The 17385-nt window shown below is 43.0% G+C and overlaps 1 protein-coding gene across 1 annotated transcript; it reads right to left on the bottom strand.

The window, feature by feature from the left end:
- Nucleotides 1-259: 259 nt before the first annotated feature.
- LOC147009800 (gastrotropin-like) lies at nucleotides 260-11982 on the bottom strand. Its single transcript, XM_085861527.1, has 4 exons — nucleotides 11816-11982; nucleotides 5877-6049; nucleotides 5053-5142; nucleotides 260-496 (listed from the first exon to the last, which is right to left on the bottom strand). The coding sequence occupies exons 1-4, from the start codon at nucleotides 11880-11882 to the stop codon at nucleotides 446-448; spliced, it is 381 nt and encodes a 126-aa protein (XP_085717653.1). The 5' UTR covers nucleotides 11883-11982; the 3' UTR covers nucleotides 260-445.
- Between the last annotated feature and the right edge of the window lie 5403 nt (nucleotides 11983-17385).

Here is a 17385-nt window from a genome sequence, read left to right as displayed (position 1 = left end):
TTTTAAAAATTTATTTATTTATTTACTTTAACGTGTTTTGCATTATTTTGAGTATCTTATCTGTTTACCTTTTTTTAACATCCCACGAGCATAAATAGTAATCTGCAAACCCTCCTCAAATCCCGTTCATGAAACAACTTCATCCTATTACGTAAATAATGGTGTGTCGGAATTCTGGATGTTGAGAAATCAAAATCAAGTCCTCGATCATCTTCAGTTAGTCTTGTTTTGTGAAAAAAATATGAAGCAACACACAACGTAGAGCATACTTTTATTTATTTATTTTTCCATACAGACTTGTCTGCTGAAGGAGTACTTGGTGTATAAAGAGTGCTTGGTGAGACGGATGGCATTAGAACGTCTCGAAGGATCAAAAGGTAATTTCAAGTCTTCGGTATTTCAAGTAAATGCTGAACACATATTGAAGCATTTACTACATTTCTGATCAAACCCTCTTGCATATTCTTTTGTAGACCATGTCATCCAACTGGATAACCTGAAACAACAAACATGGAAGTACGTGGTTAACTCCAAAAACGAGCAAAATTGCTGTTATATTTTCGAATCTGCGCCTTCTTACTTTACCGGCCACAATTATTCAACACTATGTGGGGGTGTGCCGGGGGTAGTTTATGGCTCAAGTCTTTCACGAGCCGGCTGGCCAGGCTGGACCTTCGACTGAGTAGTTAAGGCAGGAATATGTAACTTTTTTGTGGTGCCGGCGATAGCTCGCCGACTCTTTGCAAAGGACATCGTGGGATCTTTAACTTCCACCAACTGATGCCAGCAGATGGGACTCCCGGTTTAACGTCCATCCGAGGGATGGCACACATTGGTGAATCATCTTGCCTGTGAAACACCAGGGTGACAGTTTATAGTTGGGTCAGGATTCAAACCCAAACTATACAGCTTAGAGGTGAGTGTGCATACCTGTAGGTCATCCTGCCAGCCCATATTTTCGAATCTTCTAAACATATTCTGAAATAACTTTAAGCCTTTATTAGCATAAGGAATGTATATTATGCAATAGACATCAATATACATTCCATTACGAGTTGCCAAATCTATAAACAAGATATACAAACCTATTGTTGAGGGAGCGTCCGGCCCTTGTTGAGATGGAGGTTAACTGTCGGCTCTTTTCAATTGGCGCACCTCCATCACCGATGACATACCAAAGTTTGTTCACAACATTAAAAAAAAAATCGGGGTCTAAGAGGGTGTACATGGGGGTGCCCCCTCCCCCCCAAATATGTATTTGCTTTTTTTCCCCAAAAGTACACACACACAATTTTGAGGAAACTTGACCACAACCTACATAACCCATGATCAACCAAAGTTTGTTCATGATATTAAAGAAAATCGTGGTCTAAGGGGTGTGCAGGGTGGTGCCCCCCCCCACCCCATATTGTATTTGCTTTCATCTCCAAAACTACACACACAATTTTGATGAAACTTGACCACAACCATCATCACCTGTCATCTACCGAAGTTTGCTCACGACATGAAAAAAAAAAACTGCCTCTAAGGGGTGAACAGGTGGAGATGCCCCCCCCCCCCCATGATGTGCTACATTTTTGGCTGCTGGTTGCATAAATTGTTAAGGCCTAAATCACATTTACCACGGCGGCCGTGGGATCTCCAAAATCTATGGCCACTAGCAATTATACGGCGGCCGCAGTATTTCCATGGTCACACAATGTAGCAGTCACATATGTTTTTAGTTTTCGGGGAGCCGCATGGCGTATTTAGAAATTGTGGAGACCGAAAACGTAGGGGCGCCGTACGATCTTTGATTTGATGTCGCACGGTGACCTTAGGGCGTTCCTGCGGCTGCCATAGAATTTTCAAGGCAGACGCAAGGTAGCCTCAAGGTGCCCGCAAGGCGACCACAGGGGGGCCTAAGGCGAACGTAGGCCAGACAGACGGTAACGAGTGGGTATATATACCAGTTCGTTTTTTACTGAAATAAAAATATAACAGTTCCGAACATACCAGTACATGGTGCCCCCAGAATCCGAATTGAATTCGTTCCAGGAGGCTGTTCTGATGGCAAAAAGTTTGATTCCCAAACTATTTTCCCAATAAGAAACAATGGAGTGAATTAATCTGTTCCTGGGCCCCAAGAAAACCCACTTTCAACTGAAATTCCCCATGTTTAAGGTAAAATAAGATGAGTAAATGACCTTCGGTGGCGGTGTATTGTATGTAAACTGGCACAATCACCACATCCAAAGGTTCACACAGGCTCGAGCTCCGGCCTGGGTTCCGATCGCTCGCGCACTCTGCGAGCGCTGCCCCCAGGGCAGCTCATCAATCATGATGCCCCCAGAACCACAATCACTTTCATCTAATGCATAGGGCTGACGTAATCATGGATATTAAAAATTACAACCGGTTTTGCTGTGAAATTCAATCCTTGCCCGACAGTCCGTCACACCACGTGATCGGATTGCTTTTTTGTTTTTAATTAAAACGCAAGATGAGTTTAAAAAAAACAACAGCACAAATCAAGGTGAAAACACGAGGTAAAGTAGCGATCGACACATGAGAGATGCTTTCACGAGGACTTCCACCGACGAACTGAATGAACAAAGCGCGAAGATGTGGCTCGAACAGGTGGGGTAGACGCGTGAACAAACATGAACACGACATTGTGTTCGGTTTTTTAAAATGTATTCGGTTTTTAGGGCAAAATTCATTTTTCATTGATGAGAGACTACGGCAGCCACACAAATAATGCAAGTCCACCGTATGCCCGACGTACAGTCAACGTGGAACCAGCCTAAGGCTGGTGGCTTGGGATCCTCGGGTCCTGAGTTTGAGCCACGTTGGCCACGAATTAACACGAGGGGGTTGACTCGGCCTGTCATCCTTCTGAGGTCGGCAAAATGAGAACCAGTGTACTGGTTATAGGGGCACTGCATCAGCAGTACAGTGTCCCCTTAGGCCTAAGTCACATTTGCTCTACGGGCGAGGATACGGAGGCCGTATGCCCTCTGAATTGACAGAAACGTGCGGCGGCGGCAGAGTTTCTGCGGTGGCCTCAGGGTGGCCCTATGCCGTTTGGCTATCTTTTACAGGCCGTTGGGGTCGCCGTGGAATTATAACGCGGAGTTATAACTTTTTTCATTTCTACGTTGGCCGTAGAAATTCGACATGCCGTAGTTGTGACGTAGTTGTGTTCCACGTCGACCGTACATAGGGCGTACGGTGGACTTGCGTTATTCGTGCGGCTGACGTAGTCTCTCAATCTTAGAAAAATGAAATTTGCCCTAAAAACCGAACACATTTTAAAAAAACCGAACACAACGTGGCGTTCATGTTTGTTCACGCGTCTCCCCCACCTGTTCGAGCCGCATCTTCGCGCTTTGTTCATTCAGTTCGTCGGTGGAAGTCCTCGTGAAAGCATCTCTCGTGTGTCGATCGCTACTTTACCTCGTGTTTTCACCTTGATTTGTGCTGTTTTTTTTTTTTTTTACTCATCTTGTGTTTTAATTAATAACAAAAAAAGCAATCCAATCACGTGGTGTGACGGACTGTCAGGCAAGGATTGAATTTCACAGCAAAACCGGTGGTAATTTTTAATATCCATGATTACGTCAGCCCTATGCATTAGATGAAAGTGATTGTGGTTCTGGGGGCATCATGTTTGATGAGCTGCCCTGGGGGCAGCGCTCGCAGAGTGCGCGAGCGATCGGAACCCAGGCCGGAGCTCGAGCCTGTGTGAACCTTTGGATGTGGTGATTGTACCAGTTTACATACAATACACCGCCACCGAAGGTCATTTACTCATCTTATTTTACCTTAAACATGGGGAATTTCAGTTGAAAGTGGGTTTTCTTGGGGCCCAGGAACAGATTAATTCACTCCATTATTTCTTATTGGGAAAATAGTTTGGGAATCGAACTTTTTGCAATCCGAACAGCCTCCTGGAACGAATTCAATTCGGATTCTGGGGGCACCACGTACTGGTATATTCCGAACTGTTCTATTTTTATTTCAGTAAAAAAAGAACTGGGATATATACCCACTCGTTACCGTCCGTCTGGACGCACGTTCGCCTTCGGGCCCCCTTCGGTTGCCTTGTGGGCACCTTGAGGCTACCTTGCGTCTGCCTTGAAAATTCTATGGCCGCCGCAGGGACGCCCTAAGGTCACCGTGCGACATCAAATCAAAGACCGTACGGCACCCCCCACGTTTTCGGTCTCCACAATTTCTAAATACGCCGTGCGGCTCCCCGAAAAATAAAAACATATGTGACTGCCACATTGTGTGACCGTGGAAATACTGCGGCCGCCGTATAATTGCTAGTGGCCGTAGATTTTGGAGACCCCACGGCCGCCGTGGCAAATGTGACTTAGGCCTAACCGCGAAGCCAACACCAGGCTTTCGTTTAAACCAATTAATCACACACTTGCACATTATCCTATGTGTTTTCGTTTTCAAGGTACACGAAAGACTTTACATACAGACGGATTTTAACCTGTATATGTAGAGCTCCCCTTTATGTGATCTTTTCTCTTTGTTCCTCCCAAGAACACAAAGGTAGTAGTACGGCATGCACACAAGATTTTTTTGAATGTCCCTTCTTTTATATTCTTTGGTATTTTCTACAACCCATGCAATTTCCATTCTTTTATGTTGTTTGCAAAATGGCACATACCATATAAAGGGGCCTTTTCTATGACCCAGATATTTTTCCCAAGAATTTCTACAGTGACCCGTGACTTTCAGAAGGCTCAAGAAGGAAGAAGACTATCTGATAACATCAACGAAGAGACGACACATAAGAGATAACAGAACAGATCAACGACAGAGAACAGACTACACATAAGCTTGTTTCATACAATTTAATACCACACGTAAACTTTCACATTTGAATACGTAACGGATTGACCTGGGTCCAGGTGCACAGAAAAGTGTCACCTGCTGATTCCTAGTCATCGCAGCGAGCCAGTGCAGTGTAAATGACATATCTGAGTCCGGCACAGACCGAGTATCTCGATGACATTACCAAAGCGGCCGTCATGTAACTTGAACAAAACTCACCTCGTGCAGTTTCTCATTGATGATTTCTAATGTCATGTGAACACCATCCATCTTGCACACCACCTTATCTCCTTGTTTAGTGACAGTGACCTGAAAGAATGCAGACATATTGTACGTGTCTTTGGCTATTCACATGACGAGATACTCATTGGCAAATCCAGAAATAAATTGTCATCATCTAAACATTTCATCTTCTTACTCCTCCTTCACATGCAGCACAAAGCTGCGGCACAGCATCATTGGCTGAAGGAGTGACTGTTCCGCTGATGTAGTGCCCCCCTGTAAGTTAGAATAGAAATTTGGAATTTGTTACATGGTCCTGGCGATAGCTCGCCTATTCTTTGCGAAGGAAACAATGGGATGTTTAACGTCCACCAAAAAATGCCCAGTTTAACGTACATCCTAGGGATGGCGCACAAATTTATGAATCACCCCACCTGTGAAATTCCAGGGCAAGACTTAGTAGTTGGGTCAAATTTCGAACTCAGGTGGGATAGCTCAGAGGCGAGTAAGACAACAGAATAACAGGGGCTGCGAAAGGGTCAACGGATGGAAAATTGGACAAAGTAGGATCAAAATGCATGGATGCATCACGACACAAGACAATGAATAGCAAGTGACGACTTGGAACAGGTTCTCAGCAGGTGCAGATAAACTCAGAGGTAGAAATGGGTGAGCCAAAGGAATGTCGGCTGGCCTGTCAGAAGACTTGAAATCTAAAAGGGAAAAGCTCAAGATTGCAGACTCGGTTAGTTCCACACGCGTCAAGTTTAGACTTGAGGCTCAGGAATGTACTTTTCAGGGTGAAATGCCGTGAAACTTACAATGCCCTTTTTCCCCGTTGGGAGGTCAATCTCGCAGGGTTTATCCAAAGTGATGGTGTTTGTGCTGATCCTTTGGGGGTATTGCGTTGTTAGGGTAAATGTTGTCCCATCTTGCTTGATTTCATTTATCGTTTTTGCATCCTTCGACTTCTCGATGAGCTCTTCTGAAATACCTGCAGAAATACAGTCATTAATACAATCGATGATTTAGTTTATCCTTATTCTTGAGTCCCCCATCTAGCTTTCATGAAAAAAAGCAAGCCTTTAGGATAGTATCAGGGTAAAATAATTCCCAGCATGCATCTGGCTAACGAGTGGATGGAGACGCTGCACCGGTGACTTTCACTGCACTCCACGACAATCCATTCCCATTCTGTACCTTCACTACTAATAGATGGAGTCATCTTAAACACTGATCAGGAAAACGCCGAATATATATTTAACAACGAGCAAATACCACGTGTTGCTTCGCTGACAGTAATACTAAAGGGGGGAGGGAGAAAAAGAGGGGGGAACAGGGGGAGGGGTGGGGGAGAGTGAGAGAGTGGGGAGAGTGAAGAGGTGGAGGGGAAAAAGTGGAGAGAGTGATGGCTTCAGACCCCAGCGAGGTTACCTAGAATACGCCTTAAGACCGAGAGAGTGAGGTGGCCGAGGGTTGCTAGATGAAGGATATAATTAAGTAATTCCGTTAATTATCTTCAAAAGGGGTGTTTTAAATCACTCAAACACCCACTTCCTTGGAGTTTTCTTTGGACTCATGCAAAGTTTCAGGCTGCTAGGTTTTATGGTTTTGGAGTTATGGAGGAGACGCACTGACACACACACACACACACACACACACACACACACACACACACACACACACACACACACACACACACACACACACACACACACACACACACACACACACACACACACACACCCTTTTATTAGTGTAGATGTCTACAACTCTGAAAAAGCAAGGGCCCCAATTCCTTCCAACTGTCTGCATAACGTGGATCTTTCTCCCACTCAGGTTGACAAGTTATGACTCGAACATTAAACCTTCTCTGCAACCGATCCTGATGGAGTTGGTGCTGTAATCATCAACAACTGTTCTTAAACCCTATCCTCTCTCATTTCCCTGCTCATGACCATGACCGGTCTTTCCTCAAAATGTTCCACTGTTACGAAAGATCTCAGAGATATTACGACAGATCAGCAGTTCATGGAAATGTTGCTTCTTTTAACCCAACAATGGATGGATGCACTAAATCGTGAATGGAAGATCAGGGCCAGTTCTATTGATGTCCCTCAACCGAATTATTGGTCTCGGACTCTCCGGAAAATCCTCTATTTCTCTTTGCCGACGACTCCACCCTCTGCCGTACCATCGGTCATCCCTCAGACCGGCAAGCAGCAGCTTCTTCACTCACTGCAGATCTGGATAAAATCACAAACTGGTCCAACACGTGGAACATGTCTTTCAATCCTGACAAATCTCACGCTCTCACTATGTCTCTTCGAAAGGACCGTTTACAAAACCCCCCCATCCACTTTCTCAACAATCCTCTGGAAGAAGTCTTTTCTTTCAAGCTTCTAGGTCTCACTATCTGCCATGACCTTTCCTGGGAAAGTCACATTTCCAACCTCGCCTCAAAAGCCAGTCGCCGACTGGGAATCCTCCGTCGTGCTAAGTCCTTCCTTGGCCCTCTTGAGCTCCTGACCACTTACAAAGCTTTTGTCCGTAGCCTGATGGAGTACTGCTCTCCCCTCTGGGCTGGTGCTCCTGCCTCCCACCTTTCTCGGCTTCACGCTGTCGAAACCAGGGCATTTAAGATCATCGGCATCTCCCGCAATGAAGCTGAGTCTTTGGGCCTCTCACTCAATCACCGCAGGTTGGTCGGTGGTCTTTCTGTCTTCTACCGACTCCTCTCCAGCCTTGCCCCCCTGCTCTCTCTGCGATTTGTCCCCACCACATTTCCACAGGGCGCTCAAGGTCCGCCAACAACCCCCTTCTGGTAAAACTACCAAAATCACGAATCACTGCTCATCTTCACTCTTTCATTCCTCTTTTTTCCCGCCTTTGGAATAAACTTCCTCACTCTATTCTTTCCCATTCTTCCCTCCAGGCTTTCAAAACAGCTGTTCACCACCACCTCTTATCTTCCCCCATCCAAATCCTTGATCTTTTCTACCCCCGATAATCCACCCAAGCCCACTTCCTTCATTTCTCCTACTTTCCTTCCTGAAAGTCCCTGAAATGTCCATCTTCTCTTCGCCATGTTCCCCGTCCCATCCCCATCCCTCTCCCTTCCACAGTTCACCTAATGTGTCTGTTCCCCACTGTTTTGTCCCTTCCACTCCCGCCCCTCTTGTCTCATGCCTCCTTGCTGTGAGTTGTGTGTTAGCTCTCATACGAGCCTCGACCAAGGTATACAAAAAAAAAAAAACGTCCATGATCTTCTTCCCTGCTTTATCATCTACAATTTTGCAGATGCCTCCACCCTATGCAGAACAATATTCCACAATTCTGAGAGGCAGGCTGCTATCTCAGCCATGTCTGCTGATCTTCAAAATAATATATAGTCAGCTAGATGACTGTATGGATAAGCTATTGAACTCAAAGTGTTGAACAGACTAGTTGTCTGGCTAATCTCTGCAAGAAGTGCAGTCGCTGGAGCTCATAGGCCACACGAGCTGTCACAACCGATCTTGAGCGGACCACATCGCCGAAGTGGCTTTAAATGCAGGCAGATGTGTTGGTATTCTTTGCAGAGCTAAATCCATTCTGGGTTACTTATAGCTTATTACAGTGTAATAGCAATAATAATAAAAATATATATAATATCCCATGTTGCAAACAATGGTTCTGCTCATTACAAGTACAAAATATGTGAAGACATTATAGTGGAGAGATCAGGTAACCCTCATATTCACAGGTGCCAATATCTAATCAGAGGCATTCCAATCTGGCAGGAATTTGCTCAGATAAGTCCTAGTGTGTACTAAACCATGACATAACTGCTGCTCATTGTCAATTCCGCACTATGTCAACACCTGCTGGACGGGTTGATTACAATACCCCGATCAGATGAAATAATATGTCCAGCTAGTCACACTCTCTGTACTCACAACACTTGCCCCAGCGGTTTGAGCTTTGCACACTGGTAGAACTCCTCATTGATGATCTACGTTGGCCAGTGTGTCATGGAAGCCACTCTGGGCAGATTTGGTTGTGTGGTGTCAATCTCCTGCTGAAGATTGACGCCACACTCTCACATTGACGCGGAAGATAGACACTTAGTTGTTACAGTGTAACTGGCCTTCATCCGAACTATTATAGTGAATCTGTCCCCACTCTGGCCCAATGCAGATGCTTCTCACTTTGCTCCTCTGGAAGCATTTGAATCTGTAATCCAGCCTATTTCAGTCCACTTTAAGATGAAAGCCTCTCTCAACTCATGTTGAAAGGTGTTTTTAATGCTTCTTAAGTTTGTCAAGTCAAGTGCAGGTTAGTGAGAGTGAGGCATTGGAATTGAATGCACACCAGTCAGTGGAGAAAGACACAAGTCTTTGACCACTTGACCAAACAGCCAGCCATATCTCAAATATTAGTGATGATTTGTCAATTGTCTGCTAATGTTTGCTCCACATCATCTTACTCCGTGAGCCTTATCCATTTGTGGTGATACTTTTTCAGAGCCGCCAGCAAAAACAGAGCAGAGGATAGGCTTTGTGGTTTGCCATTGCTCTCCCCTGCTACAGTCAGAGCAGGAATTCGAATTTGGCCAGTACACCAGCAGCCAATGACCTACTCCTTTTAAAAGGGACTCCAGGATTTGAAAATGTTCTCAATTGACGTGCGAATTGAGGTCCAGTTGAAGTTAGAGCATTGGGCCTTTCGTTAGAGCAAAAGTATGGCTCTACCAAAAGGTGATGCTCTAAATGTCAGTCTCACCATATTTCCCCATGCTGGTCATGATAACCAAACTCTTCTCAGGTTTCATTTTATAAAATCTCTTGCTCAACCTGCCCGCTGATGGAGACCGATACGTATCTTCATAAAGAATAGCATTCCATCCTATGCCTTACAGGCTTACATGCTTGAGTAAGAAAAATGAAGAAGCTCATTCAAGGAGTTATCCCACCACCCTCTTTCTGCTCTTGCACCCTCTACTCTTTCTGTGCTTTATCCCCCCCCCCCCACACATTTCTGCAGGGCACACATGGTCCACCATCAAGGTAGAGAGCTGTTATGTTATGCCTGAGCAATTTCATCAGTTAGTCAATTATCAATTCAAACAACACTAAACAAATTATGATTAGATGCCATCCTAATGACAAGCCATGGATGACCAATAGTATTTGTAGACTATTGGGGGCGGCGTGATATGGCATTCAGACGAGGGTCTGACGCCGACACCTTCAGACGTCTATGAAATGAAATTCAAAGTGAAATTTAACTGGCAATGGTAAATTACTTTTTTAATCGAAAGATTGGCCATTTGAAGCAATCAGAACGAGGAAAGTTTCATCGACAAATTTTATATATAACTGGACTGCGTAAGCGAACTCGACGCTTTCCCAACACCGATAAGTCAATCACTGAAGTTGTAATTGAACTTAATTCCTCTTTGGTGCAAATTTGTTCCACTCTTCCTGTCTTAAACTTGTTTTTATTGAAACTCTACCTGCCAGCCCCATTACCCCCCCCCCCCCCCCCCCCGGTTATCGAGCATTTCAAGTTTATGAACGTCTACTCCATTTGAAGGTTTCTAAAGCTGTGGATTATTTTGATTTCCACACCCGTGATTGCTGTGGATGCTTCCCTGACACCTGGGAAAATGTGTTTGGTCATCTGGTTCCTAAAACCACCCCCAGTCACGAAATATGATCAGCATCGACCAATATGTGTTACACCTGTGTTCGCTCGCTCATGTATTTGAGGGCTTGTTAACTGAATGAGTGATGGAGGATATTGCAGACGTGATTGATCCCCAACAATTTGGCAATCTTAAAGGATGTTCCATTAATCACTGTTCAATAAGTATGTTGGATTGTATACACAAGGGCCTCGATAAACCGAGCTGCAAGACACATTAAACTTGTCACACACTTTGCCAAGTCTGTGCTCGTTTCCAATAGTCATCGCCACCTGTTTCCTCAAACCTGATATAGTATCGAGACACAACCGAAAGGACTCAAAACGAATTGATACACCGCAAACACGAGCACAACGACACAAACAATCCCCCATTCCATTCCTTGTCCATTTGTTGAATATTAATAGTTGAGTTATTTTAATTTTTCTTTCGTTATATCATGCTAGTCGTTCATTTTTAATTCTGCATGTTGCTTGTCTGTTCTCTGTGTATGTCCATCCCCCTTCTGGTGAAACTCCCAAAACCCAGGATCACTGCTCACCTCCACTCATTGTTACCCCTTTTCCCACCTGTGGAACCAACTCCAACATTCTCTTCAATCCCATTCTTCCCTCTAAGTCTTAAAGACAGCTGTTGACCACCATACCACCATCTCAGACCCCCCCCCCCCATCCAAAACCATGATCTTTTCTACCCCAGTTAACACCTTCTCTCAACCCAACCCTTTCAAATTTCCAGTTTTTCCTTCCTGAGGGTTTGCTTCTGGAGCCATCTTTTCCACCCTGTGTGTTCTCCCCTACACCTTTCTCTCTCTTTTTCTGTCTGTCTGTCTGTCTGTCTCTCTCTCTCTCTCTCTCTCTCTCTCTCTCTCTCTCTCTCTCTCTCTCTCTCTCTCTCTCTCTCTGCTTTTGTTCTGTTGTGTCCTGATCGTTCAGTGCTCCAGCTTTTCATGAGCATTGACCTTTAAACAAATAAAAGCACTGAATGATTCATCTTACATATCTGAGACAACAAAGCTTAATGTCATACCAGACGGTTTCACATTTTCAATTAATGGATGGATTAACTTACCGATTTTCCGTGCGAATGCCGGATAGTTCTCGTGCGATTCCAGTTGCCACTTGCCAGCAAATGCCATTTCAATAATCCGTCAAAATATGCAGAAGGTTTTGCCGAAGTGAACGAAATGGAAATTGGTTTTTAGTATCGAATTTTAACGACGAGTTGCAAGATTGACTCCCAAGTCGAGCGAGGACGAATAGACTGGGACGTGAGCTTTTTTTATAGTATCTCTAGCATGAGCACTTGAACTCGGCGACGTGTTTCGGTCCAAGCGACCTTCAGAACCACAAGCACAGACTATGAAATGTGTAAACAAGACCAGGGCGTGATGTTAATAAAACACTAAAAACAAATTGCAGTTCAATGTTCACCTTGTTAACTGATAAATGGATTTGATTTAAGCTTACTTGCAGTTTCAAGGGGCTGTATTGGTGGTGAGTGGTTGAAGTCCACTTGGATTGTTCTCATTCTTGTGGGTTTGATTCTGATGGACTGCTCAGAGTGAGGGATTTCGATTATTCCTCTCCATTTCGGTGTGAACGTGCAAACGTCGAAAACACGGTTGTAACGTAAGGATGAGCAAACAGAGACAGCAAATCCACCTTGTCCACACTGTAAGGCGGTTTTGGTATGCACTTTTGAAATAAATCACCAAACTTGGCCCAGATGACCTTACAGAAGTCCTCTTCATCGTCTGATATCAGGCACAAACCTTTGATCTAATTAATACCCACTAATTAGTATAAATCCAACATGGCCGCCACTGCACAGGGGCGTAACAGGAATGGCGTACATCTCAGCAACTACAGCTTCTATTTTGACACATTTGGTATGTAGGTTGATAGTTTAGATGATGAGATATCAAATGGAACAAGTTACATGACATCACGAGGTCAAGGTCATAAGAAAAGGTCAAGCTGGTCATAGACATTTTTGGCCCAAAAATTGTGATCAAGTGCTTATCTCCCCAGCTGAAGCTCTAAACTACACTTATTACCTCCGCCACCGAAGGTGGAAGGTGATGTTTTCACCCTTGTCTGTCTGTTTGTTTGTTATGACGAAAATTGAAAATTTTCGCTATATGTCGGTCTGTCTCATTTGTTTTGGCGGGGCACGGCTCGGCTCGGCGCTGACTGTGAGTGTAATGACTCGCAAATTCTCTCAGCTATCTTCGTCAAACTTTACCAGAGGATTCTGCAGGACAAAAGTGAGGCTGTCAATGCTTTTTGACTATAAATGTCAAAGTTCAAGGTGACAATGACATCATTTGCATGATTTTTGTCGTACCTGTCTGGCTACCATCTGACGCCTTCATGTTATTTGCAAAATCAAAGATTTTTCAAGTGTATTGGTCAGTCGATTTTCTTATTCTGTCCGTCTGTTTGTTTGTCAACCTACAGGTCGCAATTCTAAATTGATCGTCATGAAGCTTTAACAAATTGTAGAGTTAATCTCAACTGAGAAGCGTATTGATTTTGAGGTCAAAGGTCAAAGGTCATCTTGAGGTCAAATTTCTAAATTCGTCATTTTTCATCCGATTGACTTGAAAATTAAACAGCAATTGCATATTTCTTTACTGAATTGGGAAACCAACTATTTTTGAGATCAAAAGGTGAAAGGTCAAACCTCTGAAATCATCAAATTTCATCTGAAAAATTATCAATTTTCATCCGATTAACGTGAAAATTATGCACCAATTGCATAGTGAATCACTGAATTTGGAAACCAACTATTTTTGAGGTCAAAAGGTCAAAATTCAACTCAAGGTCAAACTTCTGAAATCATCCATTTCAATCTGAAAAAAATCAAATTTCATCCGATTGACCTCAGCTTTGATTAAGATTGTCAATTTTAATTTTGATGAAATGGACAATTTGATGTATCCATGGCAACCTTCGGTTGCATGACTTTTTTTGTTTATTTGTTACTTGTGAAAATCGAAGATTTTTCAAGTCTATTGGTTGATCTTGAGCATTATTCTGTTGGGTCGCTGAAATAGGTGACCCTTATTGTCAGTAATTCTGTCTGTTTGTTTGGATGTTTGTTCGTTTGTCATCAGCATAATCGGTAGTAAACGTGGGCCGATTTTGACCAAACACAGGTGGTAGGTACATCTTATGACCTAGTGATTTGGAAATTGTTGGGTTGCTAGGGACGCTTTGGTTCCCTAGCAACAACCAAAAAATCCTTCAAAATCGGTACCGTTCACGCGAAATCAATTCCGAAAGCCATTATCCCATGCAGGGTTATGAAATTTGGCACGAATGATCTACAGGTGATGCTCTATCAAATATATTCCGGTTTTTGTGATATATGGAATACTTTACCCACAGCACCCCCCTACAATTAGGGTATGCGCGAAAATTGGCGAAAATTGAAGGCCCCCTAGCGACCAGGTGAGGGCATCGATGCGAATGAAACTTTGCAGGTTCATGGTACTCAATGAGTACTACAACTTTGTCTCAGGACATATTGACCGATTTCGCTTAGGTCACGGGTCAAAGGTCAATTAGTGCAAAAATCGATAATATGCGAGAGCTGGAGGTGCCTTCGCACTAAATGCTACTCCTCCTAGGGTTATGGTCGGATGGTCATGAAAATTCACACTAATCGTCTGGAATACATTGTGCACAAACGATCATGCCGGATTTTCGATTTAGATCTTTGTTCACCCACAGCACCCCCTCGAACTTTGGGGATTTCTGATTTCAAACCGCATTTTCGGTACTTTTCATTCAAATTGATACCGAGTTGTTAACAGCAGATGGAACTGGATGAGATTTGATATGCATAATCTTAAGGCGATTCCCTATCCACTATATTACATCCATTTTGCTCTATATCTTATCGTTTCAAAATGGCAACCCTCTCAACTTGGGTGCCCGAGGGCCATTGAGCATTCCTGCTGAAACTTCAAAGTACACTAGCTCCAAGACGATTGAACCGAATCGAATGAAACTTTACATGCTTACAGACCATAATGAGAACTACAACTTTGCTCGTTTGCATAATGACCTATCTCGATTAGTTCAGTGGTCAAAGGTCAATAAGTGCATTTTTCGGTCAAAATGTCTATTCAAGTCCCCGTACTGGCAAAAGGGCTCAACCGATCCAAACAAATTTTTGCACGTGAATACTCCCCGATGAGTAGTACAAGTTTGCTCATTTGCATAATGACCTATCTCCACTCGGTCAGCGGTCAAAGTGTCGCAATACGAACAGTCCTGCTCGGCGACCCATCATCGCCTACCGGCTTGTCTGTCTATCTGTTTATATGTCAATCGCCTACAGGTCACAATTTAAAACCGATCTTCACAAAACTTCACCACATGGTGTAGTTCGCCATAAGCTAGAAGCATATTGTTTTTGAGGTCAATCGGTCAACATCGGCCAAAGGTCATCAACTTTGTCAGATTTCTAAAATCCACAATTTTAATCCAATTAACTTGAAATTTGAAGAGCATTTGCATATCAGGTCACTAAATTAAACCACCTATTATTTTGAGGTTAATATTGACCAAAAGGTCAACATGGGCCAAATTTCTAAAATTGTTAATTTCCATCTGATTGACTTGAAATTTGAACAGGATTTTCATTTCAGCTCACAGAAGCCAACCATCAATTATTTTTAAGGTCAGCTTGTGCCAAAAGGTCAACAGAGGGCAAAAGTCAGCATATTAGATCTCCTATTGTCCCTGTTCCCCACTGATTTGTCCTTCCCTCTCCCACCCCTTTTGTTTCATGCCCCCCTTGCTCTGCGTTGTGTGTTAGCTCTCATACGAGCCTCGACAATGTATACAAAAAAATTAATCCCAGGTGCAATTTCTAAAATCCTCACTTTTCATCTGATTGACTTGAAATGTATACAGGTATTCCATATCAGGTCAATGAAATCAACCACCAATTATTTTAAAGGTCAAAATTTAACACAAGCCTAATTTCTAAAATTAAGAGATAGGGCCAAAAACTATATATATACATATATCATGACATCTCAAAAAGTTGTGGATAAGTTATGACAAAACTAGGTGAATGACTTGGTTAGGTGACAAGAACAAGCGGATTAGATTTTGATTTGGATCCAACCCATCAGTGGGATACAAAACGTAAACTGTTCAGCCTGGTGGGGGTATATGCTCTACTGAGTGCCGTTCTACTTTGTTGTGCTTTGCCTAGTGTCGCTCCATGAATGATTTTTCATTTGTATGTCAATCGCCTACAGGTTACAATTTCAAACCGATCTTCAAAAAGCTTCACCCCATGGTAGAGTTTGTCAAAAGTAAGAAACCTATTGTTTTTGAGGTTAAAAGGTCAACATAGGCTGTGTGTGCAGTCAACAACTTTGTCAAGTTTATAAAATCCTCAATTGTCATCTGATTGATGAGAAATTTGAACAAGATTTGCACATTAGGTCACTGAATTCAACCACCAATTATTTTTTGAGGTCAAATTCGGCCAAAAGGCCAACATTGGCCGTATTTCTAAAATTGTCAATTTTCATCCGATTGACTTGAAATTTGAAGAGGATTTGCAAATCTCGTCACTGACTTCAACGAACAGGTATTTTTTTGGGTCAAATTTGTTCCCTGGATTTCACAAGTATTGTGCTATGCATGATATATTTTTGTATGTTTGTTTGTGTGCAGGATTTTTTGTGTCGGCATGTTGTGTTGTAGACGGACACTAAAAGTTGTGGACGGATTCGGATGAAATTTGGTGCACATGTTGGCTGTGTGGCAAAGATGACCTAAATAGATTTTGATGACGATCCGGATCCAGATACGAGAATTTTTCAAGTGATTCTTCACCATTGAGAGATAGGGCCAAAAACGATATATAGCACGATTTCTCAAGAAGTTATGGACGGATTCAGACAAAACTTGGTGAACATGTTGGGTGTGTGACTAGGAAGAATTAATAGTTTTGGTTAAGATCCGAATCCGGATCTGCATCCGCATTTTTAAAAAAAGTGATTCTTCACCATTGAGAGATTGGACTTCACTGATATCTCAAAAAGTTGTAGACGAATTCAGATGAAACTTGGTGGACAGTAGGGTGGTCCAAACTGTTACAATAAAAAATGATGTTGGTCAAATTATTTCTCCACATACCTTATGTTTGTCCACTAAGGTTAACTTACACATGTGTGGAATTTGAGCTCGATTTGTGGATATTTAGAGGTCACCCCAAGCATGTCCCTATAATATATATATACATTATATATGTATATATGGTTACCAAATAGTTACACGTTTTGCCTCATGATCACAGGGAACTCTTTGAATCGCACTGTTAGGAAAACTAACCCTAACCCTAACAAAGGAAAAGATGGTCCAGAACCTACAGCGTCCACAGTTACATGACTGTCCTCGGCGGCTATAGATCAAGGATAAAGGGGAACACCTCAAGTTGGAGGACCTTGTGACAAAAAGGACCAGTTCCTTCTTTGATGTTTTGATAGAAGGTGGAATAGCAACCTCTCAAACATTCTTGAAGAAACCTCCTGGTCAGTGGAGAGATGATCCATTGTACAATGACCTACGGGCTTGGTCCTTTCAGCTCGAAGTAGTAAATGAAAC

This window comes from Eptatretus burgeri, chromosome 17, assembly GCF_056783735.1.
Source record: "Eptatretus burgeri isolate ZD-2024b chromosome 17, Ebu_testis_v1, whole genome shotgun sequence".
Classification (NCBI taxonomy): Eukaryota; Metazoa; Chordata; class Myxini; order Myxiniformes; family Myxinidae; genus Eptatretus; species Eptatretus burgeri.
Note: the sequence above shows the minus strand (reverse complement) of the source record. Positions and strands in the feature narration are given on the sequence as shown.

Excerpts from the sequence above, each read along its gene's own strand:
- LOC147009800 (XM_085861527.1), bottom strand. The coding sequence starts at position 11,882 with ATGGCATTTGCTGGCAAGTGGCAACTGGAATCGCACGAGAACTATCCG. Across the intron at positions 5,143-5,876 it reads CAACGGGGAAAAAGGGCATT|GTCACTGTCACTAAACAAGG; the intron begins GTAAGTTTCACG and ends GCATTCTTTCAG. Across the intron at positions 497-5,052 it reads TCAATGAGAAACTGCACGAG|GTTATCCAGTTGGATGACAT; the intron begins GTGAGTTTTGTT and ends TTGTTGTTTCAG.